At 49.8% G+C, this 25,129-nt stretch overlaps 1 protein-coding gene across 3 annotated transcripts in view; it reads right to left on the reverse strand.

The window, feature by feature from the left end:
* RASSF5 (Ras association domain family member 5) overlaps positions 1–25,129 on the reverse strand; it is a gene marked incomplete at both ends in the record, with an annotated part of 69,477 nt that overhangs the window by 10,020 nt on the left and 34,328 nt on the right. Inside the window, one exon of one of the 3 annotated variants that reach the window (XM_080698507.1) lies at positions 15,785–15,904. The exons of the other annotated variants lie outside the window; for them this stretch is intronic. Coding sequence (XP_080554633.1) covers positions 15,785–15,904 — 120 coding nt within the window. Of the gene's footprint in view, positions 1–15,784; positions 15,905–25,129 lie in introns of those variants that run through there. 3 annotated transcript variants of the gene reach the window in all.

Below are 25,129 nucleotides of genomic sequence, written 5' to 3' on the forward strand. Positions count from 1 at the left end.
TAGAATACACACTCCCTATTTCCCCCAGTCCCACTCTCTCCATGCGGTTTCCCAGTGAAACTTCTCCAGCCCATAGCAATCTCCTTATGCCTATTCTAATAGATCTGTGACATTTTAATTCCCTAATGGAGGAAGGCACGTATGTTTTATCCTGGTCCTTTTCTCCTGAGCCACTTCCTTTGTTTCCTGTATATTTCCTCACTCTGCCAGTTAATGGGGCTTTGTAACTTCACTTTCACTTTATAGACACTTTCCACAAGCAGACAAGCTTGTTTCTCTAGAGTCGGGCTCTCCAGTGGGGCAGCAGGCTGCGGTAGCAATGCAGGCGGGTAGCAATGCAGCCTCCTCACTGGCTCCGGCATTCTTTTTCAAACACCAGCCCAGGGCCCCAAAGCCTCAGATTCCTCTTGCAGCAGGGCTATAAGTACCACTTGCCAGGGATCTCTGCAGCTGCTTGCTAGTGTTAGATCCATACTGCAAGGACCCACAGAGGTGCTCTCAGAGCTCATATGGCTACATTTGGCATCTAATTATATGCTGCCTTTTATTGTTTAAAATGGTTTTACATTTGTTAATCCTGTATCCCCAATTAGATGGTCCCTGGAGAAAGACAGACTTCAGCCTCTTTGGCACCCCTGTGGCTCAGATAAACACTGGCTGACCTCCAAGGAGGTGTCAGATAAACACCCATTGATTGGACCGGAGGGGAGGGCAGAGCAACCTGGGTGCCCACAGAGAGATACCAGTCAGGTGCACCTCTCAGGAAGCTGCACCCAAGGGGCAGATGCCAAGGAGTGGGCTGTGCAGGGCTTCAGGCCAGCCCTGTGGCTACCTCTTTTTTTTTTTTACCCCCCTCCAGTACTGGGGATTGAATTTGGGGGCATTCAACCTCTGAGTTAGACCTTCAGCCCTGCATTTTTTCTTTTGTTTTGAAACAGGGTCTCACTAAGTTGCAGCAGGCTTCACTAAGTTGCTGGAGCTGGCTGTGGACCTTCACAATCCTCCTGTTTCAGCCTTCCAAGTACTGGGATTACAAGTGTGTGCCACCACACCTACATTGTGCACTTTTTTGCAGCTTGCTGGTGAGAATGTGAGACCCTCATGTGACCTGTGACAAGTCACTTCCCTCGGGGGCCTCAGTTTCCTCTTCTGTGAAACAATGAAGGGATACTTAAGATATGCTCAGGCTAGTGGAAGGGCTTAGCTTGGACATCTATAGGGCGGGCTTTTCATCACTGCTTCCTCTTCTCTTTCAGGGAACTGGGTGGGGGGCGGAGCACTGGGCACATCCTAATTGCAGCAGTAACCCTGTCTAGGGAGCAAGAGGAATGCTGCTCACCACCTGCTTCCTGCTTTCTCTTCTCATCAGCAGGACCCCATCTTAGCCAAGCTCAAGCGGGTCCGCGTCTTCTTACCTCCTTCAACTCAAGAAAACAAAAGTAGTCCGGAAGCATTCACCGGAGCCTTTGCCACATTTCCTCTTTCTCATCTTAGCAAATCTGTCAGCAACAGTTTTCTCAGCCCTGGGGTAGAAACCTTCTCCAAGCCTAACAAGGGAGAGGCTGGTGCCGGTCCTCACAGGAAGGGCTGTGGGCAGAGCCTTCCAGACCCTAGCCCCTGGGATTTCCTAGCCCATCAGCTTGCACTGGGTTTGAAATGCCTTGCTCAAGGTCCAAGCCACAGTCAAGGGTCATGGGTCCCTCTGTGATGCCCCCAACTGGACAGGAAAGAGAAAGCCATGGAGCCTCACTGCAGGGCCCTCTCCCAGCTCCTAAAGGGCCATATTCTGGGACAGATTCCCCGGCCCCACACATGGGAGTAAATGGATTCATTCTCATAGGTCCATCTTTGGAACTTTTCAGTGTTACCAAAATAAAAGTGTTAGAAACTCCTACTCTATGTCCTCCAATAGGACATTTAAAGCAGACCAAAGAAAGGGCTCCAGAACCCTGTGGAGTTGGAGCAGCTCCGGTAGAGTGAAGAGGGTAACTGGGTAAAATAAGGAGGGAGTTTGAGAAACTGGAGAGACCGAGGTCCCCAAAGACAAAAATGCAAATCAGATGGTCAGTGGAGGCAGTCGACAGCAACCAACTGAATGGCCTGTGGGCTGCGGACTATGAAAGGCACCTTGGGAAATGTAACAAGTGGGGTGTGGGTCCTGTCCTTGGGAGCCCACAGATGACCCAAGGAAGGAAGACAGATATTCACACACCATGACAGGCTAGAACAAGCACAGCACAGCCAGGGACAAAAAACCCCAGCAGCTTTGAGGGCCCAGGTCACCTTCATGTGACAAATGCCATCCTGGTGGACTCCCCAAAGTAGCAGCACGTCCTGGGGTCTGGGCACAGTGTCCTCCACCCTCCAAGGTGGCCATCTCCCTCAGTGTGCAGGAGTAGCTCATCTGGGTGGGTCCGGCCCAGGGGATGTAGCTCCATGCAAGAGCTTTAGGGACCCACATCAAGCCCTGCAGCACCTCACCAGAATGAGTAACATCTCCAACAGCCAGGCTCGGCTCAGAGGCTTCTCTGTCAGTGCCTCTACACAACTAGCTCAAGGAGGGAGATACCATAACGCTCAGACTCCTCACTCTTCACTGTGGACCACACTACCCACATGTTGGGCCGCAGGTTGGTCTTTGCTGGCCCAGCCCTTGTTCTTCGTTGACTCGGGGCAGGTCACTCTCACTGAGACTAGATTTCTTTGTGAAGTGCTGTTTGTACATTTGTTGCGGAGAGTAAATAAGATTGCACATCTGAAAATGCTCAGCATAAGGAAGTACAGTGAGCTCTCAGTAAACACCAGCTGGCGCATCATTATCAGAACCATCATCACGATGATCACGGTCATTTGTCTGAGAGGGCAGAAGAGTTTCATGAGCAGGGACGGGCACGGTATGAGGGTCTTCTTGCCTTCAACAGGCCTTTCAACAGGGCCACATGTAGCAGTATAATGACATATTATTAGCCATGTTAAAACAGTCTGGGCAACACAGTGGGAACCCTGTCTCGATTCAAGTAAATAATGAAATAGGTCTGCATTGCAAATCTGACAAAGGATTGATATGCAGATTATGTAAATGATTCTGCCGACTCAAAAACAAACATAAAAACCGAACAACCTGATTGAAAATCGATATTTCTTCATAGAAGATATATAAATGGTCAACATATGAAAAGATGCTTAACATCACTAGTCATTAGGGAAATATACATCAAATCCATGATGAGATACTTTATACCCATTAGGATGGTGATTATTAAAACACACATTATTGGATATCAAGAAATTGGAAAGCTTGTACATTGCCAGTAGGAATGTAAAAATGGTACAGCCACTGCAGGAAACAGTATGTTGAGTCCTCAAAAAAAAAAAAAAATCAAACAGAATTACCATATGATTCAGCAATTCCATTTCTGGACATGTTTCCCCCAAAAGTGAAAGGAAGGACTCGAACATGTTTGTACAGCCATGTTCACAGCAGCATTAGTCACAATAGCCAAACCTGAGTCCATTGATGGATGGATGGATACGTAAACGTAGTGCTTACATATAATGAGGTACAATTCAGCCTTGAAGAGGAAATTCTCACATATGCTATAACATGGTTGAACCTTGAAAACACTATGCTAAGTGCAAAAAGCCAGCCACAAGAGGATGAACACTTGATTTTCCTTAGAACAAAGTGAGAGAGACAGGAAGTAGAATGTGGTTTCCAGGGACTACAGTAGGGGAGGGGGGTTTACTATTTAATAGGTAAGGAGATTCAGTTGGGGAAGATGAAAAAATCCTGGAGATGGGGGCTGGAGGCCCAGTAAGCATGCACAAGACCCAGGGTTCCATCTCCAGGACAAAGCAAAGCAAACAAACAAAAACCATGTTCTGGAGATGGATGGTGGTGACAGTTAAGCAATAATATGATGCTTGATGCCACAACTGTATGCTAACCCAGTTTGTCCCATTGTTCCATATGTGAAGCACCTATTTAAAAAAAAAAACACTGAGTAACAAATAGGCAATTTATGGTAACTTTGAAATAACATCTGAATACTTATTATGTTCACAGAACCTCAACTTGGGACACTTAATGGGTTAAAAATAGTGAAAATGAGTTAGGTGTGTGGTGGGAGGATCGCCGGTTCGCAGGCAGCCTTAGCAACTTAGCAAGGCCCTCCACAACTTAGTGAGACCCTGTTTCATTTATTTATTTATTTATTTATTTATTTATTTATTTATTTTTTTTTTTGGTGGTACTGGGGTTCCTGGAAGCCCTTCTATCTCCGGGCTACACTCCCAGACCTATTTTTACATTTTTATTTGGAAACAGGGTCTCCTAAGCCAGCGCGCGCTGCTAGCTTCGAACCTGCGCGATCCTCCTGTCTCTGCCTCCCAAGCGCGGGGATTACAAGCATGCGCCACCACATCCAGCGTGAGACCCTGTTTCAAAATAGAAAAATAAAATAGGGCTGGTGGTATAGCTCAGAGGCAAAATGCACCTGAGTTCAATCCCTAGCACCACACACACACATACACAAAATAGTACAAATGGTAAATTCTTTGATATGTGTATTTTACTATAATTTTAAAAAGGAGCCGGGCGTGGTGACGCATGCTTGTAATCCCAGCATTTGGGAGGCTGAGACCTGGAGGATTGCGGTTCATGGACAGCCTCAGCTACTTAGTGAGGCCCTCTGCAACTCAGTGAGACCCGGTTTCAAAATAAAGAATAAAAAATAGGGCAGGGGGTGTAGCTCGGAGGTCAAATGCCCCTGGGCTTCATCCCCAGACCTGCAAAAAAATAAAAATAAATAAAAAAATAAAAATAAAACGGAGGAGGGGGCTAGGGATGTAGGTCAGTGGTAAAGCACTTGCCTAGCATGCATGAGGCCCTGCATTCTATTCCCAGCGCTGCCAAATTAAATAAATCATAGTAAAAATAATAAATTAGATAAAGTAGATAAATAAGAAATAAAAGGGGACTCTGAGGGCAGGAGAACGTGGAGGTCATGTAACCAGCTGGTTTTATCTGGTTTCATAAAGTCGTGAGCTTCTGTTACTTTCTAGATCCCAAGCAAGTGAAGAGTGAAGCCCATTCATGAACCATAGGCTTGCTTCCCATCCCACATCTCCAGGTCTGGCCTCTTTTCCTGGGACTGGGCTGCCTGCCTAGAGTTGGCTCTGGGCTCTGGCCTTAGCTCCCTGCAGGACTGGGCATTCAGCTCTGTAAAGGATTCAGGTTATTCAGAGGTGGCAAGCAGCATGTGAGAGCTGAGACTCTGGTGAGCTAGTCTCCAGTGCCCGGCACCCACGCTTTCTAGGAAGAGAAGGAGGTTAGGCCTTGTGCCATTCCCCTGAACCCCAGCCTGTGCTGCCCTGCTAGAACCCTTGCCTTCAGCGTGGGGTGGGGTGGCACTGATGCTGCAGCCTCTTGTAGCCCACACCCATCCTCTCTGCTTGGGGCTGCCTGCCTGCCGCCCCTCGATGGCACTTCTGCAGTAGGTGCTCACATCCATCTGTGATACAGAAACATGCCTTAGTTGTTATTAGGTAGCTCCCAGTCTTGTGTGTGTGTGTGTGTGTGTGTGTGTGTGTGTGTGTGTGTGTTCTCTTGTTGTGTCATAAAGGCCCAGGAGCAGGGACTTTCAGTTTCCTCCATGCCCTAAATGGCCTGGCGAAGCGCGTTGACCTCTGCAACTCCAAGATGTGTACTTCTGACATGGTGCCGCATTTGAGGCCACACTGGCCTTTCTGATGGGGCGTCAACTACTAGAGGAATTCTGGGAGGAGCTGGAGAGGCAGCATGCTTAGCAGTTAGGAGTACTGGGCCAGACTCTTTGGGTTTGAATCCTGGCTCTGAGGCTTACTCCTGTGTGACCCTGGGCATGTTACTTGACCTCCTTCTTTGCCTCAGTTCCTTCACTGTTAGATGAAAACAATAATGAAACCTACTTTAGATAGTACTGTGATGATAAACTGAATGTAAACATGTAAAGCGCCTAGGGCTGACACATATCAAGGCCAAGATCAACTCCCAGCCCTGGCCTCTCTGTTCTGTAAGTTTTAGGCCCCCATGCACCACAGTCATGCACCCCACTTCTTATATTGATGCTCTGCATATCTCAAAATGGCCCTTGTAATCCCACACCCCAGAGCACCACAGGTTCTCACGGTGCAATGTCGGGCCTCCCTTTGGCACTACTCTCCATCAGAGGGACAAGCCTTCCCATTTTACAGAAGGAGAAAAGTGAGGCCCCGGGCACTGAGTGGGCTTTCTGAGCTCTCAAAGGGAAAAGCCTGGCATGAACTCCCAGGCTCAGAGACAAGGTCATGTGAGGTCCTCTACCCACCGTACCCAGGCTCTGACTGAGGGTGCCCAACCTACTGGGGTTGCCAAACCGGTATCTTTCACTCACTTGAAATTAAACTAGGAAAGAAAAACAAACAGGAGGTTTATGGGTTACTTCTTTCCCAAACTGCCACTCTCCGTGGCTGGAAGGGAAACAGAAGAAATCCATCATACTAAACTCTCCTGCCTCCTCACAGGGCCCCTCTGCCCACCACCCTCTAAGACCCCCCCACACACACACACACCAGGAAGGATCACTCTGTTTCCTGCCGACAGGTGCCAGACCTGGTTGCTTAGTGACCCAGCCCTGCCTGCCCTCATCCCCCAGGACAAATAGCTGAACAATCACAGACCAGGGAGAAGGGGCCGCTCAAGGTTTGGAAAGTTATCTTTGCATTTTCTGCTTAGAGGGATTTTTCTTTCCAGGGTTACTGGAAAAATCCATTTATCCGACATCCAGAATCTTAACAAGCTTGCCTTGAAAATAGCCCCGAGATCGCCTTTCACAAACGCTGCCCTGAAGTGCTTGCTTGACTGTCCCCTGTGGAGTCCCTGCTGCCTCTCTGGACTCTGGGTTATTGAGAAAGAAACTCCAAGCCAGCTTCTCCTTCATCAAGCATGCATTAAGCAACTATCATGCGCCAAGGATGCAATGACAGGCAAGATGTCAAAGACCACTCCTCAAAGACCACTCCTCACACTGTGGGGAGCTCTGAGAGGATGGGGTGAGTGTAGGCTCACGAGCTGCAGGCTGAGACCATGATGTAACAGAGTGCATGAACCCCGACTTACTGAGATCAAAACAGGAGAAAAAGAAAGGGGGGGGGCCTGGATCTTGGCATTAAAAAAAATTGGCAGAATGAGAACAGCAGCTTCCTACGGCAGGTCACCAGAGTTTGAGTTGGGTGATTGGGATTTTTGGAGGTTTTAAAAACAAGTGTCTCCCCGAGGAGCCCTGCATGGTGGGTAGAGCCTAGGCTTTGGAGTTGGACAAACATGAGGCGGGCTTTGCCCTTGGCTGACCCCTTTCACATATTAACCTGTGGAATGTGCCAACCTTCTGGTGTGAGAACAGCGAAATTGGGCACCCAGTCGGGCATAAGCTCTCTGTAGCCTTCCTTTGCCCAGAATTATGACCCCCCCCTGCACTTAGTGGGGAGCTGACTAGCCCGAATCCCACTGTACAGTGCCCTGGACAAGGAAGGATCACTAAAAGGTTTGGAGAAGGGTGGTGGTAATGAACACAGCTTCCCTACCCCGTCCTGCAATGACTTATGTGCAGGCTTGCTTGGAAACAGTGAACTGGCTGTAATGATCCCTAATAGGCCTTCTTCTCAGAGCTTGTTAATCCCCCCTCCAACCCTACCCGGGCTGCTGCACCGCAGTCACGGCCTCCACCAGCCTGCCCCCAGCCTGCCTACGGCAGTTCATGCACAGACCCTCTGATTCCAGGAGTCAGCCTTTCCAGCTGCCTGTCAGGAGCTGCCACCACATGCTGATGAAAGCCATGTGGCCACAAGACAGATGCCGAGAATGCGTTCCACTTGGGTGTCCCTCTGCCCAAGGACCTTCATCCAAATACTTCCTGACTGGGCAAGAGGAGCAGCTAGGGTCTGCTCCAGAATGTGGTCGGAGACCACAAGGTCTTTAAGAGTGAAGACTGTCTTCCCCATCTCCGCGTCCCCCACCTCCAGTGCTCAGTGCTTATAAGGCCACAGAAAACACAAAGGTTTGATCTGGGGCAGGTACTGTGAGGTTTTCCCTGCTGTGCTGAAGAGCGGGAACCAAGGAGGGGCTTCTTTTTGGCAACAAAGAGTTGTGAAGACTTGGGGATAGCAAAAGGCCATGCCCTTGCATCTATCTGTATGCAGGATACTCAGAATGGGAAGAAAGGATGGAAACCAGCTGGGTAACTAGCTTACAGGAGCATCTCAGTGAGAGGCGATGCACATCCAACATAGGGCAGGGGGCAGAAAGGAGAGCCTGCCGTCTGCCACAGGGGAGGTAGGGCATGGAGGCAGAAGGTGAAGGACTAGGAGGACAGGGCAGAGATAGGGGGATAAATCAATTATAAGCAAAATGAATGAGTTGGTTCTGGACATAATGAATATTAGGTATCTGAGGAGCACACAAGTAGAGACCTCCAAAAGGCAACAGAAAATTTTGTTTGAAAGCCAGGAAGAGCGGCAGGAGGGGAGATGTAGCCTGAGAGTGAAAAGCACAGCATCGTGGACAGAAGCCGCAGGCTAAAGATTCGGAGAGTTCTCTGTCACCTGGAGGTCCCTTTCTACTCCTGGCTCTGAAGTTAAATGCTCCTGATTCTTGCAGATTTATCTGGTCCTCTTGCCTCCAGAGACAGCACCAGGCCAGGCTTGGGCTCCTGCTCTCTCTTAGGGGTAGATGGAGCCATACAGAAGAAACTGAAGTCATGAATGAGGGCAGGTCTGGGTTCTCCACACAGTAAGCCCCCAAAGCCACAAAGTGCAACCTAGCAAGTTGAAAGCAGGAGAGAGAAGAGAATTCATGATGCCAGGCTGGGGCTGTCACACTTCAAGCACATGGGCAGGGGAGCTGGATCCAGACCCCAACCCAACAGTGTAAAATAAGAGCTAGGTTCAGGGTTTGATACCAGTGTATAGCCGTCCTTCCTAAACTGCTTGGGTAGGTGAATATTACATGTACCCTAAACTGTAACTGGAGCTGCTTTATTAGCAAAAAGCCAGCTGAGACAAGATAAAGCATCCAAACTTGTGGGGAAAAAGAGGTGGTTGGAAGGGGAAGGCGGTTAATCTAAAACGCAGAGCAATGGTCGCCTGGACCAAGCAGAGATTGTGAACAAGGGTAAGTGCAGGTGGTCCTGTAGGAGGGGATTCACACTAGCTCTTCAGCTCCTCTTCCTGGCCCCATCCCAGGGAAGCCCTTACAATTTAGAGAATTTTTGAGTCAAGATTCCTTCCATCCCACGTGAAATCCGGTAAGAAGGGTTGCTACCATACAGAGGTGAGGGACTCTCGGTAGGAAAGTAAAGGGCAGACTCACATCATGGTGCTCTTACTGAAAAGGACAAGATGAAGTACCCCAGTCTGAGAGTTGTTTGTTTTGTTTTTGTGGTACTGTGGATTAAGTCCGGGGACGTTCTACCTCTGAGTTACACGCTCAGGCCTATTTTATTTTTCTATTTCGAAATAGGGTCTCACAATGTTGCTGAGGGCCTCACTAAGTTGCCGATGAAAGCCTTGAACCTGTGATCCTCCTGACTCAGCTTCCCAAGTACTGGGATCACAGGTGTGCGTGCGTCATCATGCCCGGCCCTAGGCTGAACCTAGAAGTGAATTGGCCACAGCCTCTCAGTTAGTGACCTGAGTGGGGAGAAGCAGCCAGGACTTGACTTCTAGCTCTATGTGCCTTCTGTTATACCAGGTGCCAGTGAGGATCTTTGGGTTGTCACCCAAACAGCTTTTTTTTTCAGTACTGGGGATGGAACCCAGGGGCATTCTACCTTCGAGCTACACCCCCAGCCCTATTTTTTATTCTTTATTTTGAAACAGGGTCTCACTGAGTTGCAAAGGGCCTCACTACATAGTAGCTGAGGCTGTCAGCGAACCGTGATCCTCCAGTCTCAGCCTCCCAAATGCTAGGATTACAAGCATGCGCCACCATGCCCAGTTTTTTTTTTTTTTTTTTTTTTTTGGTGGTACTGGGGTTCCTGGAAGCCCTTCTACCTCCGGGCTACGCTCCCAGACCTATTTTTACATTTTCATTTTTGGAAACAGGGTCTCCTAAGCCAGCACGCGCGGCTGGCTTCGAACCTGCGCGATCCTCCTGTCTCCGCCTCCCAAGCGCGGGGATTACAAGCGTGCGCCACCACGCCCGGCCATGCCCAGCTTTTATTCTTTATTTTTGAAACAGGGTCTCGCTGAGTTGCAGAGGGCCTCACTAAGTAGCTGAGGCTGGCTGCAAACCTGTGATCCCAAGTACTGGAATTACAAGCATGCGCCGGGTGGTTTACCCAAACAGCTTTGAAATAAGAAATCGGCATGTTAATAGTAAGTGTCATGCAGAAAGCTCTGAGCAGGGCTGGGAGACCTAAGTCTTCTGATCTATTTCCACTTAGCTGTGTGACTGGAGATAAATCCTTTTACCTCTTTAGACTTCAATTTCCAGCTCAAGTAACTCTCAGGAATCTGTAATAAATGCTCATCTCACAGTCTGACTAGAGTAATCAGCCAACTAGCTTAGCAAATCTTTTCTAAACTAGTGGCTCCCAAACTCCAGCATTTATGAGAATCACTTGCAGAGAATTTTAAAAAAGCAAGTTCCAGGGTCCTACCTGCAAAGATCCAGGAGCCAAGAGGTCTGTGTGAGGCCCCCGAGTCTCTATTTCCAAACACAATGATTCAAAAAAGAGTTCTGGTGCAGGTGGCCAGGGCCCCCCTCTGAGACACACGGAGGAACCAGAGGAGTGCTAAGTAAGGAAAATCATCTGTCCCTGAGAAGCTCCTGGTCCAGGTGGGGGAGACAGATCATGATCCAGAAGCAGCGTTCTCTCCATGACAGATAAGAGAGGCAAAGACTGAGAGGCAGGTCATGGCTTTCACTAGGGTGTGAGCAGGGCCTCCAAGGTGCAGAGAAGGTGGTAGGGGGAAAGTGCTGCAGACATGGCTAAAGGTTCACTGCAGCCGGCTTCCTTCTCCTGGGCTTACAGCTGCTGTCATTTCCCAGCCTCCCTTGTGGTTAAGTGTGGGCACGTGACTGAGTTCTGGCCAATGGCATTCAGGTCTAAGAAACACACCACTTCCATGCCTGGCTCACAGAAATCTCCCATGTGTTATCCTGAGTGCCCCAACCCCCATCAATTTAACTTTATGTAACAAGGAAAATCAATTTCTTATATTCATTAACTAAAGGTTGACGGACTGACTTGTTTATCACAACAGCCCATCATGACTGGACAGGATGCAAGAGAGAAGATGCAGCAAGTTCAACCAGCATTTAGTTACCGCCCGCCTGCGTGACCACGTCAGCATTTGGTCTACACTGGACCCGAGGAGACGTGACTTCTGATCTAACGGGGCTGAGGTTCTTCTCGGGGAAAATGTTGAGAAGGGCCAGAGGAGGCAACAGGTGGTGAAATCCACAGGGGTGGAGTACAGACCACATCCCTAAACAGAAGGTGCTGGTACAAAGAGCCATTCGAGGTCAGTCACGAGCAGTGACAGCCTGAGACAGCAGGCAGACCCCGCCATGGCCGGGCAGCCCCAGAGAGTCCCGCTCTGTTTTGACTGCTCAAGTTCACAGCTGGCTTCATCTTAGTATCCTTTACTTCATGCCAAGGTGGCCGGGGCAGGTGCTGGGCCTGTGGCAGGCAGAGACCGGGTCTCCCCGACAGGTCCAGGGCTCTCAGGGTTGCATGTTGTCCCTGGAGACCCAGAGGCCTGTCCAGGGAAGAGTGAACTGGCCGGGCAAGAAGAGAGGGAGGAAGGGACAAACAGAACAGGAAATAGTGTCGCACCTGAACTCTAGGACCCCCTTCCCCTTGGCATCTTCTTTGAAGAAAAGGAATTCAAGGGTGTCTGTATAGACCAGAGAAGGCCTAGAGGTAGAAAGAGAGGTGGGAGTGTGTTTCACATGGGCTTAAGTATCATATCTATAACAAAATACAGTCAATCTTCTTTTCTACACATTCATAAAAAAGGACAAAAGAAAATCTCCAGCAAGGTGCTGGGTACTGAACCCAAGGGCTTTCTATCTCTGAGCTACACCTCCAGCCCTATTTTATTTTTTTATTTGGAATCAGGATCTCACTAAGTTGCTGAGAGCCTCACGAATTTGCTGAGGCTGGCTTCCAACCTGCGCTCCTCCCGTCTCAGCCTCTCAAGTACTGGGATTCCAGGCATGTGTCACCACACCCAGCTGAGAGAAAGTTGTTGTTTTTTTTTTTTAATCTAGTACAATCTTTTATTTCAGAAGAGACACCAAGAACTTTTAAATGATTGAAAATGTAACACAACTTCTAAACACAGGGTCCAGGTGCGGTTGCCTTCTGGAGGAGAGGGGCAGTAAGGACCTTTCAAGACTCCTACCATTGTTGTTTGGCTGTTTCTATTTTATAAAAGGCTTTGAGAGGACAAAGCCTGAGCCTGTCCTGGCCACCCACTGAGTACAAGACCAAGACGAGCACTTGGCAAGGAGTCCAAAGAGGGGTGTCAGTCCAGGCTCTATTCAACCAGAAGTGTGTCCTGGTGAAGTCCTTCTACCTCTGCCTCAGTTTCTCTGCTAGCCAGGCTTCTCGCATCCTTAGGGCACTTCCCCAGTGCTCGGGGTGGACTGGAGTCTTGGAGCCTGTCTAAGGTGCACACACGCCTACCTCTTGGGGAAGTGTGTGCATGCCCTCCTGACAGCATCAGGTCCACACTGCCTGAGCCCACAGGAGCCCCACTTGACACACATGACCCAGGAAAACATGATTTAACTGTGCTCAGTCCAGGGGAAGTACCTGGAGAGTACCGCCTCCCTCCTGAAACTGCCTAGTGTGACTCAAACCCAGGCCCTCGCCCTGTTCAAACAAAGCACACTGCCCCAGGAAGCCGCCGGTTTCTGAGAGGAAGAACCATGCTGGGGCCCAGGGCCTGCTCCCCCATCCTCCTGTGCTGTCCTGTCCATGAAGGAGGAGACCCCCACCTCCCACCAAGGGGGACTAGAGATGGGTGCCAAGGACCCTCTGGGGACTGGCTAGTGACAGCTCCCAGGGGGTGGCTCAGGAGCAGCAGAGAGGCTTCTCCGGGGCTCCATCCCAGCCAGGCCGACACAGGTTGTTCTGACAGGGCTATTTATAGAAGCGTCTCAGTCTTTCCCAAGTGGGGGCCTCAGTCTCTCAGCGACCAGGAAGCATATGAGCTCCTTCCCTTGGAGACAGGAAAAAGAAATTCTCTTAGGAGCTCAGCCGTGATCTCCTCGCTTTCCCTAGGAAAGACACATTGTCTGGGGTCAGAATGGGGTTGAGATGCAGAGGGCTTTGAAACCTTCTCCAGAGTGACTCCAAAGGGGAAGGAGGAGCTGGAAAGTCTTACTAAAGGTGAAAAAGCACTGAGAAGAACGAAAGGCCAAGGCTTCCCCTTCCTAAGGTAGCCACACACACCTCTTCACAGCCTGAGCCGGTTGTTTTGCTTTGTGGCACTGGGGATGGAACACAGCTCTGCCACTGAGCTACATCCCAGCCCTTGTTATGTTTTCTTTTGAGACAGGGTCTCCCTATGTCACCCAGGCTGGCCTTGAACTTGCGATCCTCCTGCCTCAGCCTTCTGGTAGCTGGGTGACGGAAATGCACCCCCACACTCAGCTAGCCTGTGTCTTCCTTAGCTAGCCAGGCACAGCACCCCAGGGCTTGCTCACCCAGCCCCGCCACTGCCTGGAGAGTTCCACGGCAGTCTGAAGGCCAGGCTGGGGCTGAGGAACTTGTCCCTGACCAAAGTCCTGAATGTCCAGTCAGGGTCTCCTCAGACTATACACCAGAGCAGGGCACGGGCCAAGGACAAGGGGGCCAGGCCCGCCTCCCCTTCCTTCCCTGGAGCACTGATTCCTTACTGCATTGCATGGCGTTCAAAACACTTCTCAGAGGGGATTCCTGTCCTCAGTGGGCTTATGGACTTGGGCTCAATGAAGTAAGGATGCAGCAGAGGACTCAAGACATCCAATGAGTCAAGACACAAAGCAAAGAAAGCATTTTTGCAAGTGCCAAACCAAAGATGCATTTTCTAGAGCGAAGCTACGAAGGAGAATTGGGAGGAAAAATGAGGAGAGCCAGTTGGTTGGGCACTCACCCCCACCTTCAACCCTACCTCAGCATATTTTCTTATAAGGATAGTTCTATTTCTTCCAACAACATCAGAAACAACCACCTTTTTTGATTGCCAAGTAAAAGAAACCCCAGGGTTGCCGTGCCCCCTTCCTCGCCCAATTATGCAAAATCTACACGCTCTGGGACCAGGAAGGCTGGCAGCGAGGCGCAAGCCCGGCAGCTGCTGAACTTTGCTTTAAAAACAGGAACCGTTTCCTTCCCGGGCAGCGGTGAAGCTCTCTAGAACAACAGTTCAAAACCTCAGCAGCTATCAGAACCACCTGGGGAGCTTCTCAAAATCACCTGGGGAGCTTCTCAAAATCCTGAAGCTCAGGCTGTGCCCTGGGTCAGTCCAATCAGCCCCCCCCATTTCTCCCACCACTAAGGGAGAGGGGGCCACACGATGAGGTAAGACCCCCCCCCAAACAGGGTGGGATACTTCCACTCTACAGTGACGCTGTTCTGCATGAGGTCTATCTACACACAGAAGGGAACTCCTGTCCCCTGCCCCTAGACCTCCAGAATCAGCACAGCTCTCCAGCCTTATGAAAGGCTGCCCCCCAAACAGGGGTCTGGTTCTAGGGGTCTGTTCTAGTTGGTTCTTTCAAACATGAAATCACAATCTCTCCTTCAGTTCTTGGGCATCCTCTCACTACTGGGGGGAATGTAAGAACCCAGCAAATGCAGGGCCTGCAGGCGCGATGAATTATTAACAAAGGAGGCCCCAAGTCCAGCCTGGAGTAGTTTTTGGTTAATTCTAATTGGTGTCAAACTGCTGAATTAATGATAAGCCTACCACACACCTGTGAAATTTAACGGCTCACTTCTGCCTACAATTTGTCTCTTCTAGGTAATCTAAGATCCTATTAGGGGCCTCTCAGAATTAACCCAGTAAGTAAACAAATAAACAGTTTTATTTCTACTCCCACCAAGATACGTGGCAGGTACTGTGGCTCTCTAGCCAACTGGAGAGTGTCTGGAGGAGACCCAGGCTCCTAGGGTGTCCAGAGGCTGCCATCTTTAAAAAACACATAAAGCCCCATCAGGGGATGCACACAATCCCCTTTAGGTCACCCAAGCCCACCCAGAAAGTTAAAATAGTAGTATGACAGCAGCCTAAAAGAGAAGTTCTAAAAACACCCTGGACTTCTGCAAAGTCGCTAAAGTAGGTTTTAAAATGGTTTCTGGCCCCTCGAAATACGGAAGTCTCAACCTATGAGTGTTTATCCTAGCTGGGGCCAGGGTGCCATCCCATTTCTAAGTAGAACTTGTAAGATCAGATTGGGGAGGGTGGGAGGAGGAAGAGCAGTTGCCCGGTTACATTCTGAGACTCAGGTGAGCATGCAGCCACCCCACGAGCCAAGTGCAGCCCCCAAATCCTAGAGAGCCATCTTGAAAAGGTCCAGGGACAGGAAGTGCAGGAGGAGGGCTGACCAGAGTGGTGGGGGTCCCTGAAGGGCTCCAGACCCACTTCTGGTCTGCTCAGCCAGCCGGCTGGAGCGCCCGGGCAGCTGCCTAGCTGCTGTCCTGGCACACCGTTTGCACGGAGGTCACCTCCTCCAGGCGAAAGGCTCTCTCTCCTATCCGATCATGACGTTTACCTTCGAAAGATGTTTGCTCTGAGCATTCCTGAAAAAGGTGGTCTTGGCAGTGAAGAAGCAATCTTCCAGCTCCTCGTCCAGGCTGCAGTACCCACTGCTCATGCTGCTGTCCACGGTCATGGAGCCCGGAGCGCCTGGCCCGAGGCTGCGGGCATCGGGCGCGGGGTCGGGGTGCGGCGTTTGGGGCGGGGGGGGGGGGGCTCTGGGCGGCCCGGGCGGGGGCCTGCCTCTTCACTGGGGCGCCAGAGGCTGCGGTCCCCGGGGTCGGCCCGGGGCGCCCGGCTCGCGCGCCTCACCCTCGGCCGCGCTCAGCATCTGCGGTTTCATCTCCGCGGCGCCGGCTGCTCGCTCCGCCCGGCGCGTACAGCGCCATCTCCGCGCCTCCCCCGCCTGCCCGCGCCTTTCCTGCCCCGCGCTGTGCAGACCCGCGGCCACTTCCTCTGTTCGGCTCCTCCGAGCTGGGGGCGGGCCTCCCCGCCCTCCCCGCCTGCCCACCTGCCTGGGGCCGCAGGACCCCGGTGGCCAGTGGACCCGGGCGCACAGGTTAGGGATACGAGGAAGGAAACCAGCAAGGTGGACCGAGGGGGACAGTTCCCTCTGCTGCTCCCTCCTCCTGGGCCGCCCCTCTGAAAAGAGCCCCGCTCACCTCCTCTGGTGGCTCTGGGGGTCTTGCGGTGGGAGGTGGTACACGGTGGACACCAGCCGCCTTCCTCCCTCCCCCTCACGCCATCCCACTCCCAGCCCCCATTCTGGGGTGGGGGCGCTGGGTCAATCCGTGTTTAGAAAAGTAACTGGAGAAGAAGGGAATCGCTATCTGGCCTGCCTGGAAGAACAGCAGTATTTTAACTTGAAAATGCCAGCAACACTGCAGGGCCTCACAAGCACATGCAAATCATATGCAAAGTTATGCAGGGTTGGGCAAGCCCAACCTCCCACCTTGAGAAACCCTTAGGATACTGAAGGAGCCTGCAGATACCACCCAGGTCGTTTATTTTTCTGATAATCTGGCCAACAGGGGTCTTGACCAGGTCTTGTCACTCCTAGTATCAAGGACTGAAAGTTTCTAATTCCCCAGGGACTTTGATGGAGGAACACCTTCCTAGTCTAGGGCTGAATCCTCCAAAGGCATTACAGCATCACCCCTACAACTTCCCGGGTTTGTACAAAATAATAGCAATGATCACTCCCATTGTCTGGATGACTATTGACTGTGCCAGGTGGTTTCTATGCAGTTTGGCACTGAATTTTCGCCAACAACCATTATTTAGAGACTGTTATTTCATTTTATGGATGAGGAAGCCAAGGCTCAGAGTCATACAAGTGGGACCTGTGTGCTGAAATCGCACTCAGACCTGTATGACCCCAGCACCTAGATGCTTGTGGTCACTGTGAGGTACCGTCCACCAGCAGAGGTGAGACTACTTCAGTGGGTGCTCGGCCTCTGCCATCTTTAAATATAGCGAGATCTGGAGTCCCAGAAGAGAAGGCACAGCCTTAGGATCTCAGGGTTGCTGGGGCACCATGCTCACAGTGTCCATGGCCCAGGAGCGGCCCGGGGAGAGGCTGAGGGCGATTCAGGACTCTCTCCAAGTCTGTGTGGCTTTCCCTGCAGTTCTGAAACAATCCGGGCTGGGGAAGCACAAGCTGTGGAGGGCTAGACTCAGCCCCCAGACACCAGGCTGCTGATTCCATTTTAAGCTCTGGTTACTTCTATGAGGAGCCCTCTGCCTCCCCCACCTTAGCCAAATCTGTCAGTGCTCAGGAGGTTTCCAACTGCAGCCTAATTTGGCTCCACCCTCCCACATAGCCTCCATCCAGAAGTGCCTGGCAGGCCCAAAGCCCAGAGCCAAGCGCCCTCGGCTCGGGAGAACGTCAGGCCTCCTCCAGCAGGAAGATGAGGCAGCCCCCTGGAGTGAGTGGGGATCTCACAGAAATGGGGTTGAAGATAGGCTCTGGTTCTATCTGGAGCATTTTGTTATTTTGGAGGGAGTTATTTTTTGGGGGTGCCTTCCCCAGAAACAGTGGATCTAGCTAAGGAAGAGAGTCTTAGCTCTCCAAGTCCAGTGGTAGAAAGATGAATGCTGTAGAGAGGGGGCTTTGCATGGCCCATGGGCCATTCATAACAGCCTATCTGCTTTGTCCAGCCAGTGAAGAAACACACCATTCTTGTTTAAAAAAGAAAAGAAAAAGAAAAGAAAAGGGTTTTTTCCCTCTCAGGGACACCCTCCCCTTTTGGGGAGTTTTTCTCTCTCTCGCAGGTCGTGTTAGCCCTGAGAGAAGGCAGAGTGCAAATGAGGGCACGTGGCCTGGGATGCTCTCGGGTAGTGACCTGAAGGCCTCTTCTGGACATCAAGGCTGACCAGGGCCCCTAGGGGTGACCTGTACCTCCTTTCTGGCAGATCGTGTGGACTCTGGGAGAAAGCAGCCTATAATTGAAGGCATTCGGCTTGGGCTACTCCCAAGTAATGTCCTGAAGGCAGCTGCTGGACCCCAAAGTTCCAACAGCCCCTTTTGGGTGTTCAGCCAACTTTCCTTATTCCCTGCTGCTTCCAATAAACCATTTTATCCCCTTCAAAAAAATAAAAAATAAAGATAAAGAAAAATAAAAATAAAGAAAAAAAGAAAGAAAAAAAAAAAGCCTCCTGGCTTAGTGGGAATCCAATCCAATCCTCAGGGGGAGGGGGAAAGACTCCAGATTCTCTGTGGCTACACTATGTCCTCGGAGTCATGCAGAGAGTTCTACAAAGCGACCACAATGCTACACATTCACAATGTGCAATCTTAAAACACAGCTAATAACCTTTTCAAATGCCACGCCAGAGTCCCCCAGGAGCCAGCACGAGTCACTTCTTGTGAGCAGCCAGACCTAGTAAAGAATGTTCTCAGGGACACTGCGTTCCTACCTTTCCAAGCATTGTAAAAACCTGACCTTGGAAAAGGGCTTTTCCAAACCGATCTAACCTCATCACTTCACTTATGCCATACTATAAACTTTAGAACAGGTAACATGCCCATTTTACAGGATGAAGAAACTGAGGGAAGTTATTGGTTCCATCACAGCTCAATACTTTCAGAGCCTCTGGCCCCTTATCAAGGTCTCTTTCCCTAAGCCACCCCACCTGTCCATGAATCTAGGCTTGCAAAGAGGCCATGTGTAAGGAACCGAGACTGTGCTGGCAGGCCCCTAAGACTAGAAAAAATCTGTAAAGGTCATATGCTAGACGAACAAGTTGTTCTGCCACCAGGAGGAAGAAACCAAACCCAAACCGTAGGGTCTCAAAGAAAGAAAGATTGGACTAGAGTATCTAATGATGCTGTCAGACCCCCCAACACACACTCTTAATAGTCAACAGTAGTGGTGTTGATTGGCCTACGCAGGAGGAACAGGCATGGACAAGCCTGAGCTGTAGCCTTTCAAGCCTCTAAGAAGTGACCACAGAGTGTGAGAACTGGCTGCTCTTGTCTGTGAGCCCAGGAACAGGAGGCTGGATCTAAGTCCTCAGCCTCCTCCGAGGTTCAGAGACCCTGCTGAGATGATGAATGGGCCACTTTCCTGACTCCAAGTGTCTGAAGATAAAAGACATTATTTTAAGCCTTCTTCCTTTCTCAAATGCAATCCTGACATCTGGTCAGACCCCTTGTTAGATCCACCCTGTGGTTCTGCATGTTACAAAAGCTGTGCCATGCAACTGGGAGCCAGAAGCAGGACGTCAGGTGTTCTAGTCCCAGCCCCTACTCCACTTGGTAAGGCAGCTGGAGTGACTGTGGACCTCCTACCTGCCCAACTGAGGGGCACTGGGGTGAGGATCAGATTTGAGACCTTATGACCTACCAACATATAAGGAGAGAAAGCTGGGGTGAGGTGTTTTGAAATTATTATTAGCTAATATGTACTTTTGAGGAGAGTACTAGGGATTGAACACAGGGCATTCTACTTCCAAGCTACACCCCAGCTTTATTATTATTATTATTACTATTACTACTATACTACTTTGTGTGTGTGTGTTACTGGGGTTCCTGGAAGCCCTTCTACCTCTGGGCTACACTCCCAGACCTATTTTTACACTTTTATTTGGAAACAGGGTCTCCTAAGCCAGTGCGCGCGGCTGGCTTCGAACCTGTGCGATCCTCCTGTCTCTGCCTCCCAAGCGCGGGGATTACAAGCGTGTGCCACCACGCCCGGCCTACTACTACTAATTTTGAAACAGGATCTCACTGAGTTGCTGAAGATTTCGCTAGGTTGTTAAGTCCAACCTTGAGCCTGTGATCCTCTTGTCTCAGCCTCCCAAGAACTGGGATTACAGGCATAAGTTATCATACCCAGCTAATATGTACTATTTTAATGAGAGGCATCATTTCATTTAATCCCTACAACAAACCTATGAGGAAGCTACAGCTTTTAATCTCTACAGAGAAGAAAAGGAAGATTAGTCAGATTAAACAACGAGTCACACATGATAGTTAATGGTGGAGCCCAATCAACCCAGCTGGGTCCGACTCCAGGCTCAAGTCCTTGAACTCTATACTCTGTGGTCTCATGGGGTGAGCCCTATGATTGATCTCATAATAACCATATTGCCTGAAATTGAAGTCCATCCCAAATTGGGCAGGATCCACTTTCTCATGGTACCTATGCCTCCATCTTCCTTTTCTCTTGGTGCCTCTCCTCCCCGCCAAGGCTCCTTGCTGACTTTGGGGGATTAGGCTAGCCAAGCACATGTGGCAGGCTCACGGCTCATACTTCTCTTTACCCTTCGTGGCTCCAGATGGGAACCTGGGACAGCTCACTGTGTGCCCAACTCTACCCACCAGAGCCTCACTCTGATAAGTCCAAAATTGAGATCACTCTTCCCTGCATCCCCCTCCACCTGTGCATTCTCCTACTTTAGTCTTTCCTGATGATGAGTGTCATTAACCTAGACTATTGCAAAACCTTCCAGGAGTCCCCTGTTCCCATCTCTGCCTTTCCCAAACTCCCCACCCCCTTGTTGTCAAAGTGACCCTTTTAAGACCAGGTTCTGATCCTGGTCCTTCCCTATCATAAAACCTCCTATTCATATTTCACCTTGTAATTATCAAATAGTCCCAATGTACCAAGTTGTAGTAGCTTGTGTTTTTATTTATGCATCGGACAAATACTGAGCACCTTCTACATGTGAACAACATGCTGGGTGTTCAAGTTTGGCCATGAGTAGGAACAGTCCCTGCCTTCTCAGAGTACACAGTCCAGAGAGAATGAGGTTAAACAGTAGTTATATTAAAGTTGCAAAGAACTTACCATTTCATTATATGACATAATCCTTACAACCATCGCAAGAAGGCATTTTTGCAAAAACATAAACTGAGACTCAGAGTGATTAATTTGCCCAATAGAATAATCAGATTTCAAGCCCAAAGCCCCTGTATCTAACTCTCCATTACAACTGTCATCCTTCCTCTGATGACTACACAATATTCGAAACTCCCAAGTGGGTCCTTCAAGGGCCTTCACAATAGCCTGTGCTCCTCCCCAGGCACAACTAATCAGCCCTCCTTACAGGCATCCTCAGAAACCACCCTGCCCTCTTGTGGCTTCGCTGTTCCTATTTTCTCTGCCACGTAAACTCCTCCACCAATGTCCACCCCTTCCTGACACATAGTCCCCAATAGTAACCACACCACTTACACCTTCCTTGTGACTCTCAGAAGTACCCTATCTTACATATCCTATCAGGGTTGAATGTGAAGAATGCCACTCACCTTTCCTGGAGTGGCATTTTTCAGCATGGAACTGCCCTGTGCGGCAGAAAGCAAAATTCCCCCCTATGTGACTTCTTGTGCCAAGAGCCAAGAGGCCACACACCGTTTAGGTCAGACTCACACTAAATTCACTTCCTCTGGGATACTAGCACACAGCACACATCTCTTGCTTGGTTACCAGGCTAACAGCTTCAACAGGGCCATGATGCTTAAAAACACTAAAGGTTAAAGCCAGGTGTGGTGACACACGCTTGTAATCCCAGTACATAGGAGGCGGAGACAGGAGGATCACAGGTTCAAGGACAACCTTAGCAACTTAGTGAGGTCCTCAGCAACTTAGGGAGATCTGTTTCAAAATAAAAAATAAAAGAGAACTGGGGGTGTAGCTCAGAGGTAGAATACAACCAACCAACCAACCAACCAACCAACAAAAACAAAACAAACAAAAACCCCACTGAAAGTCATTAAATTACCCTGGTCATCCAACCACCAAATATGCAACGAAGGAGGGAATGTCATCCTTAATGAGAAGAAAATCAATAAATTGAAATCAACTTATTACTGAGACAGATGTTAAAAATTGGCAGGTAAAAAAGTTAAGTAGAAGCTGGGTGTGGTGGCGAACACTTGTAATTCCAGTACTTGGGAGACTGAATCGTGGTTCATGGACGGCCTCAGCTACTTAGTAAGGTCCTTTGAAACTTAGTGAGACCCAGTTTCAAAATAAAGAATAAAGCCGGTGTGGTGGTGCATGCTTGTAATCCCAGCATTAGGGAGGCTGAGATGGGAGGATCACCGTTCATGGACATCCTCAGCTACTACTTAGTGAGGACCTTTGAAACTCAGGGAGACCCTATTTCAAAATAAAGAATAAAAAATAGGGCTGGGGGTGTAGCTCAGAGGTAGAATGCCCCTGGGTCCCATCCCCAGTATGCCAGACACACACAAAAAGTTAGAGCCAAGCACAGTGGGGCATGCCTGTAATCCCAGTACTTGGGAGGTGGAGACAGGATTGCAAGTTTGGGGCCAGTCTCAGCAATTTAGCAAGATCCTCGGCAACTTAATGAGATCTTGTTTCAAAATAAAAAATAAAATAAGAAGGGTTGGGGGTGTAGCACATAGGTAGAATCAATCCCCTTGGGTTCAGTCCCTACAAATGCCAGCTACTGTTGCAATTAGTTACAATTCTATTTGATAAGCATTTATCAAACCTTTCAGAAGTGATCTAGGACCTTGCACCTCCCAAGAGGTGTGCAGATGTCTATCAGGAGCCCTCATTAGGCCAGCAGTAAATACAACCCAAGCCCCTCCTCTTTCAAACGCTTCCTTCTGGCTCCCTGGCTCCCCCTTGTGGTAGTCCTGGGTTCAACATGTGGAGGGCTGGCTGGGGACAGACTAGACACTTCATCTGAAAAGGCAGAGTTCTGGGTAATGGAGACAGTGGTGTGTCTGCAGGAAGGAGCTCAGGGCTGGGAGCCAGGAAACTCAGAACTCCCAGCCAGCTGAGTCACCTCTCTGCTGCTGTAGGCTGAGCGGTGATTCCATCAGGAATCCTGCTAAGGAATGACAAGAAGAACGGTGTGTATTTGGGGTGGGATTGGGGTTGTTGGCAGAAAGGCAGCAGGGACCTGCTGGACTGAAGGCCATCAGCCAGACTCATATGCCTTGGAGCTTTGGGAGCCATCTGTCTCTTGGGTGGATGAGGGCAGGGTCACCTACAGAGTGGAACAGTGACTTAGGCCTCTGGGATAATAGTAAATCAGGTGGCAAGAAGTGGCCACCCAAGTATGAAGCCATAGAATGCCAGTTTTAGTCTGGGTCAGTAACCCAACTTTCTGGAACTCCAGAGAATAGGCAGAGGCTGACCATGATGAGTTTCATGTATGAATCTAGATTTAGACTCATTCTGAGGAAGTCACTAAAGTTTTTATCACAGGGTGACAGGAAAGAAAAAACTCCAGGGTGGCTGAGCGTTGTGGTGCACACCTGTATTCCCGGCTACTTGAACGCTGAGGCAGGAGGATTGCAAGTTCAAGGTCAGCCTGAGCAACTTAGCAAGACCTGTCTCAAATAAAAATTAAAAGGCTGGGGGTGGCTGGGCGTGGTGGCACACATTTGTAATCCCAGTACTTGGGAGGCTGAGACGGGAGGATCGCAGGTTCTCAGCCGGCCTCAGCTACTTAGTGAGGCGCCATGAGACTTAGTGAGACCCTGGTTCAACATGAAGAATAAAAAAGAGGAGTGGGGTGCAGCTCGGAGGTAGATGTTCCTGGGTTCAATCCTTAGTACCACAAAAATAAATAAATAAAAAATAAAAAGAAAAGGCTAGGGGTGTGGTTTAGTGGCAGACCCCTTGCCTAGCATGCACGAAGCCCTGGGTTCACTCTCAGGTACTGCAAAAACAAAACAACACACAAGAAACAAGCAGACAAAACTTCCCAGCAAGGCATCCGTGGACTGGACAACCAAAGAGAATAGCCCCGTTATGGCGGCATTTTCCACAGATAGCACCTGAAAGGATTTTAGAACAGGACTTGGCTCAATAAATATTTGTGGAATAAATTTGAATCAGTCTTTAGACACATTTTTCAAAAAAATTTTAAATATTAAATATTAATTCAATGTGTGTCTGGAAAAAAAATCCTAAGTACATCAAAGCAGTGATTCAAGGATATGTTAAAAAAATTTCCTTTAACATGGGTTAAGTTTAATAAAGTGAGTCTATATAAAGAAGAACTTGAAGTAAATAATGGCATGGGGGAATATAATTATAGCCACAGTCCTAAGCGTGGCAGTGCCTACGTGCGGTCTAGGAACTGCCGTGGGAGGGGGCGGCCTTTGTGGGGGGCCTGGAGGCTGGTTTCCAGGGTTGCTGCTCAGGGGCTCTGTAGGGCCAGGGGAGGGGAAGTCATCTGGGCCTGTTGGATGGAAGATGTAAGCTCTGACTGCCAGGGATTGGATGGAAGGGGAGTGGTTGTGTTTCTCTTTTGTAGTCTATGCATTGTGGCGCCCTAGGCCAGAGGGACAGAGCTGCCAGGGCCCCCCTGGGCCACAGCTGGTTATAATGAGTCTACAGTGGTGAGCAAAGATAAAGATCCTCTCTCGGCTTTCCCAGAATCAACGAAAGGACTGGACCAAGCTCTCAGAGGCCTTACTTCTTTGTAAGGGCCCTGGGGAGCCACTCAGGGCTTTTCATTACCGTGTGACATGAGAAGGGCCCTTTGGAGACCACCAGGAATATAGATCCTTTGGGGCCTGCCCACAAATAAAGAAATTATAGTTGTTTGGGCAATTTATTGTGGCCTCCCACCAATAGCAATGGTGTTCTGTAGTAAACAGGCTGGAAATGAAGAAGGATCTGGAGTAGACTTGGAGATCTGGTTGGCCAGTCAGTAGGATCTAGGAAAAGGTCTGACACTGGAGACCTCAGAGATCTCCAAAGAGAGACTGCAAAACCACTGGTTCTGGGGTTGGCAGAAGCACAGGCAGCTACCAACCACCCTCCCTCTGTCTCTGACACATGCCAGAGGCAGGCAAACCCACTGGGCCTCCAGAGTTTGCAGCTGGGGGCTGTGAGCCATCCCTGCCACCCCCCCCATCCCTCAT

This window comes from Muscardinus avellanarius, assembly GCF_963383645.1.
Source record: "Muscardinus avellanarius genome assembly, chromosome: 7".
NCBI classification, from domain to species: Eukaryota; Metazoa; Chordata; class Mammalia; order Rodentia; family Gliridae; genus Muscardinus; species Muscardinus avellanarius.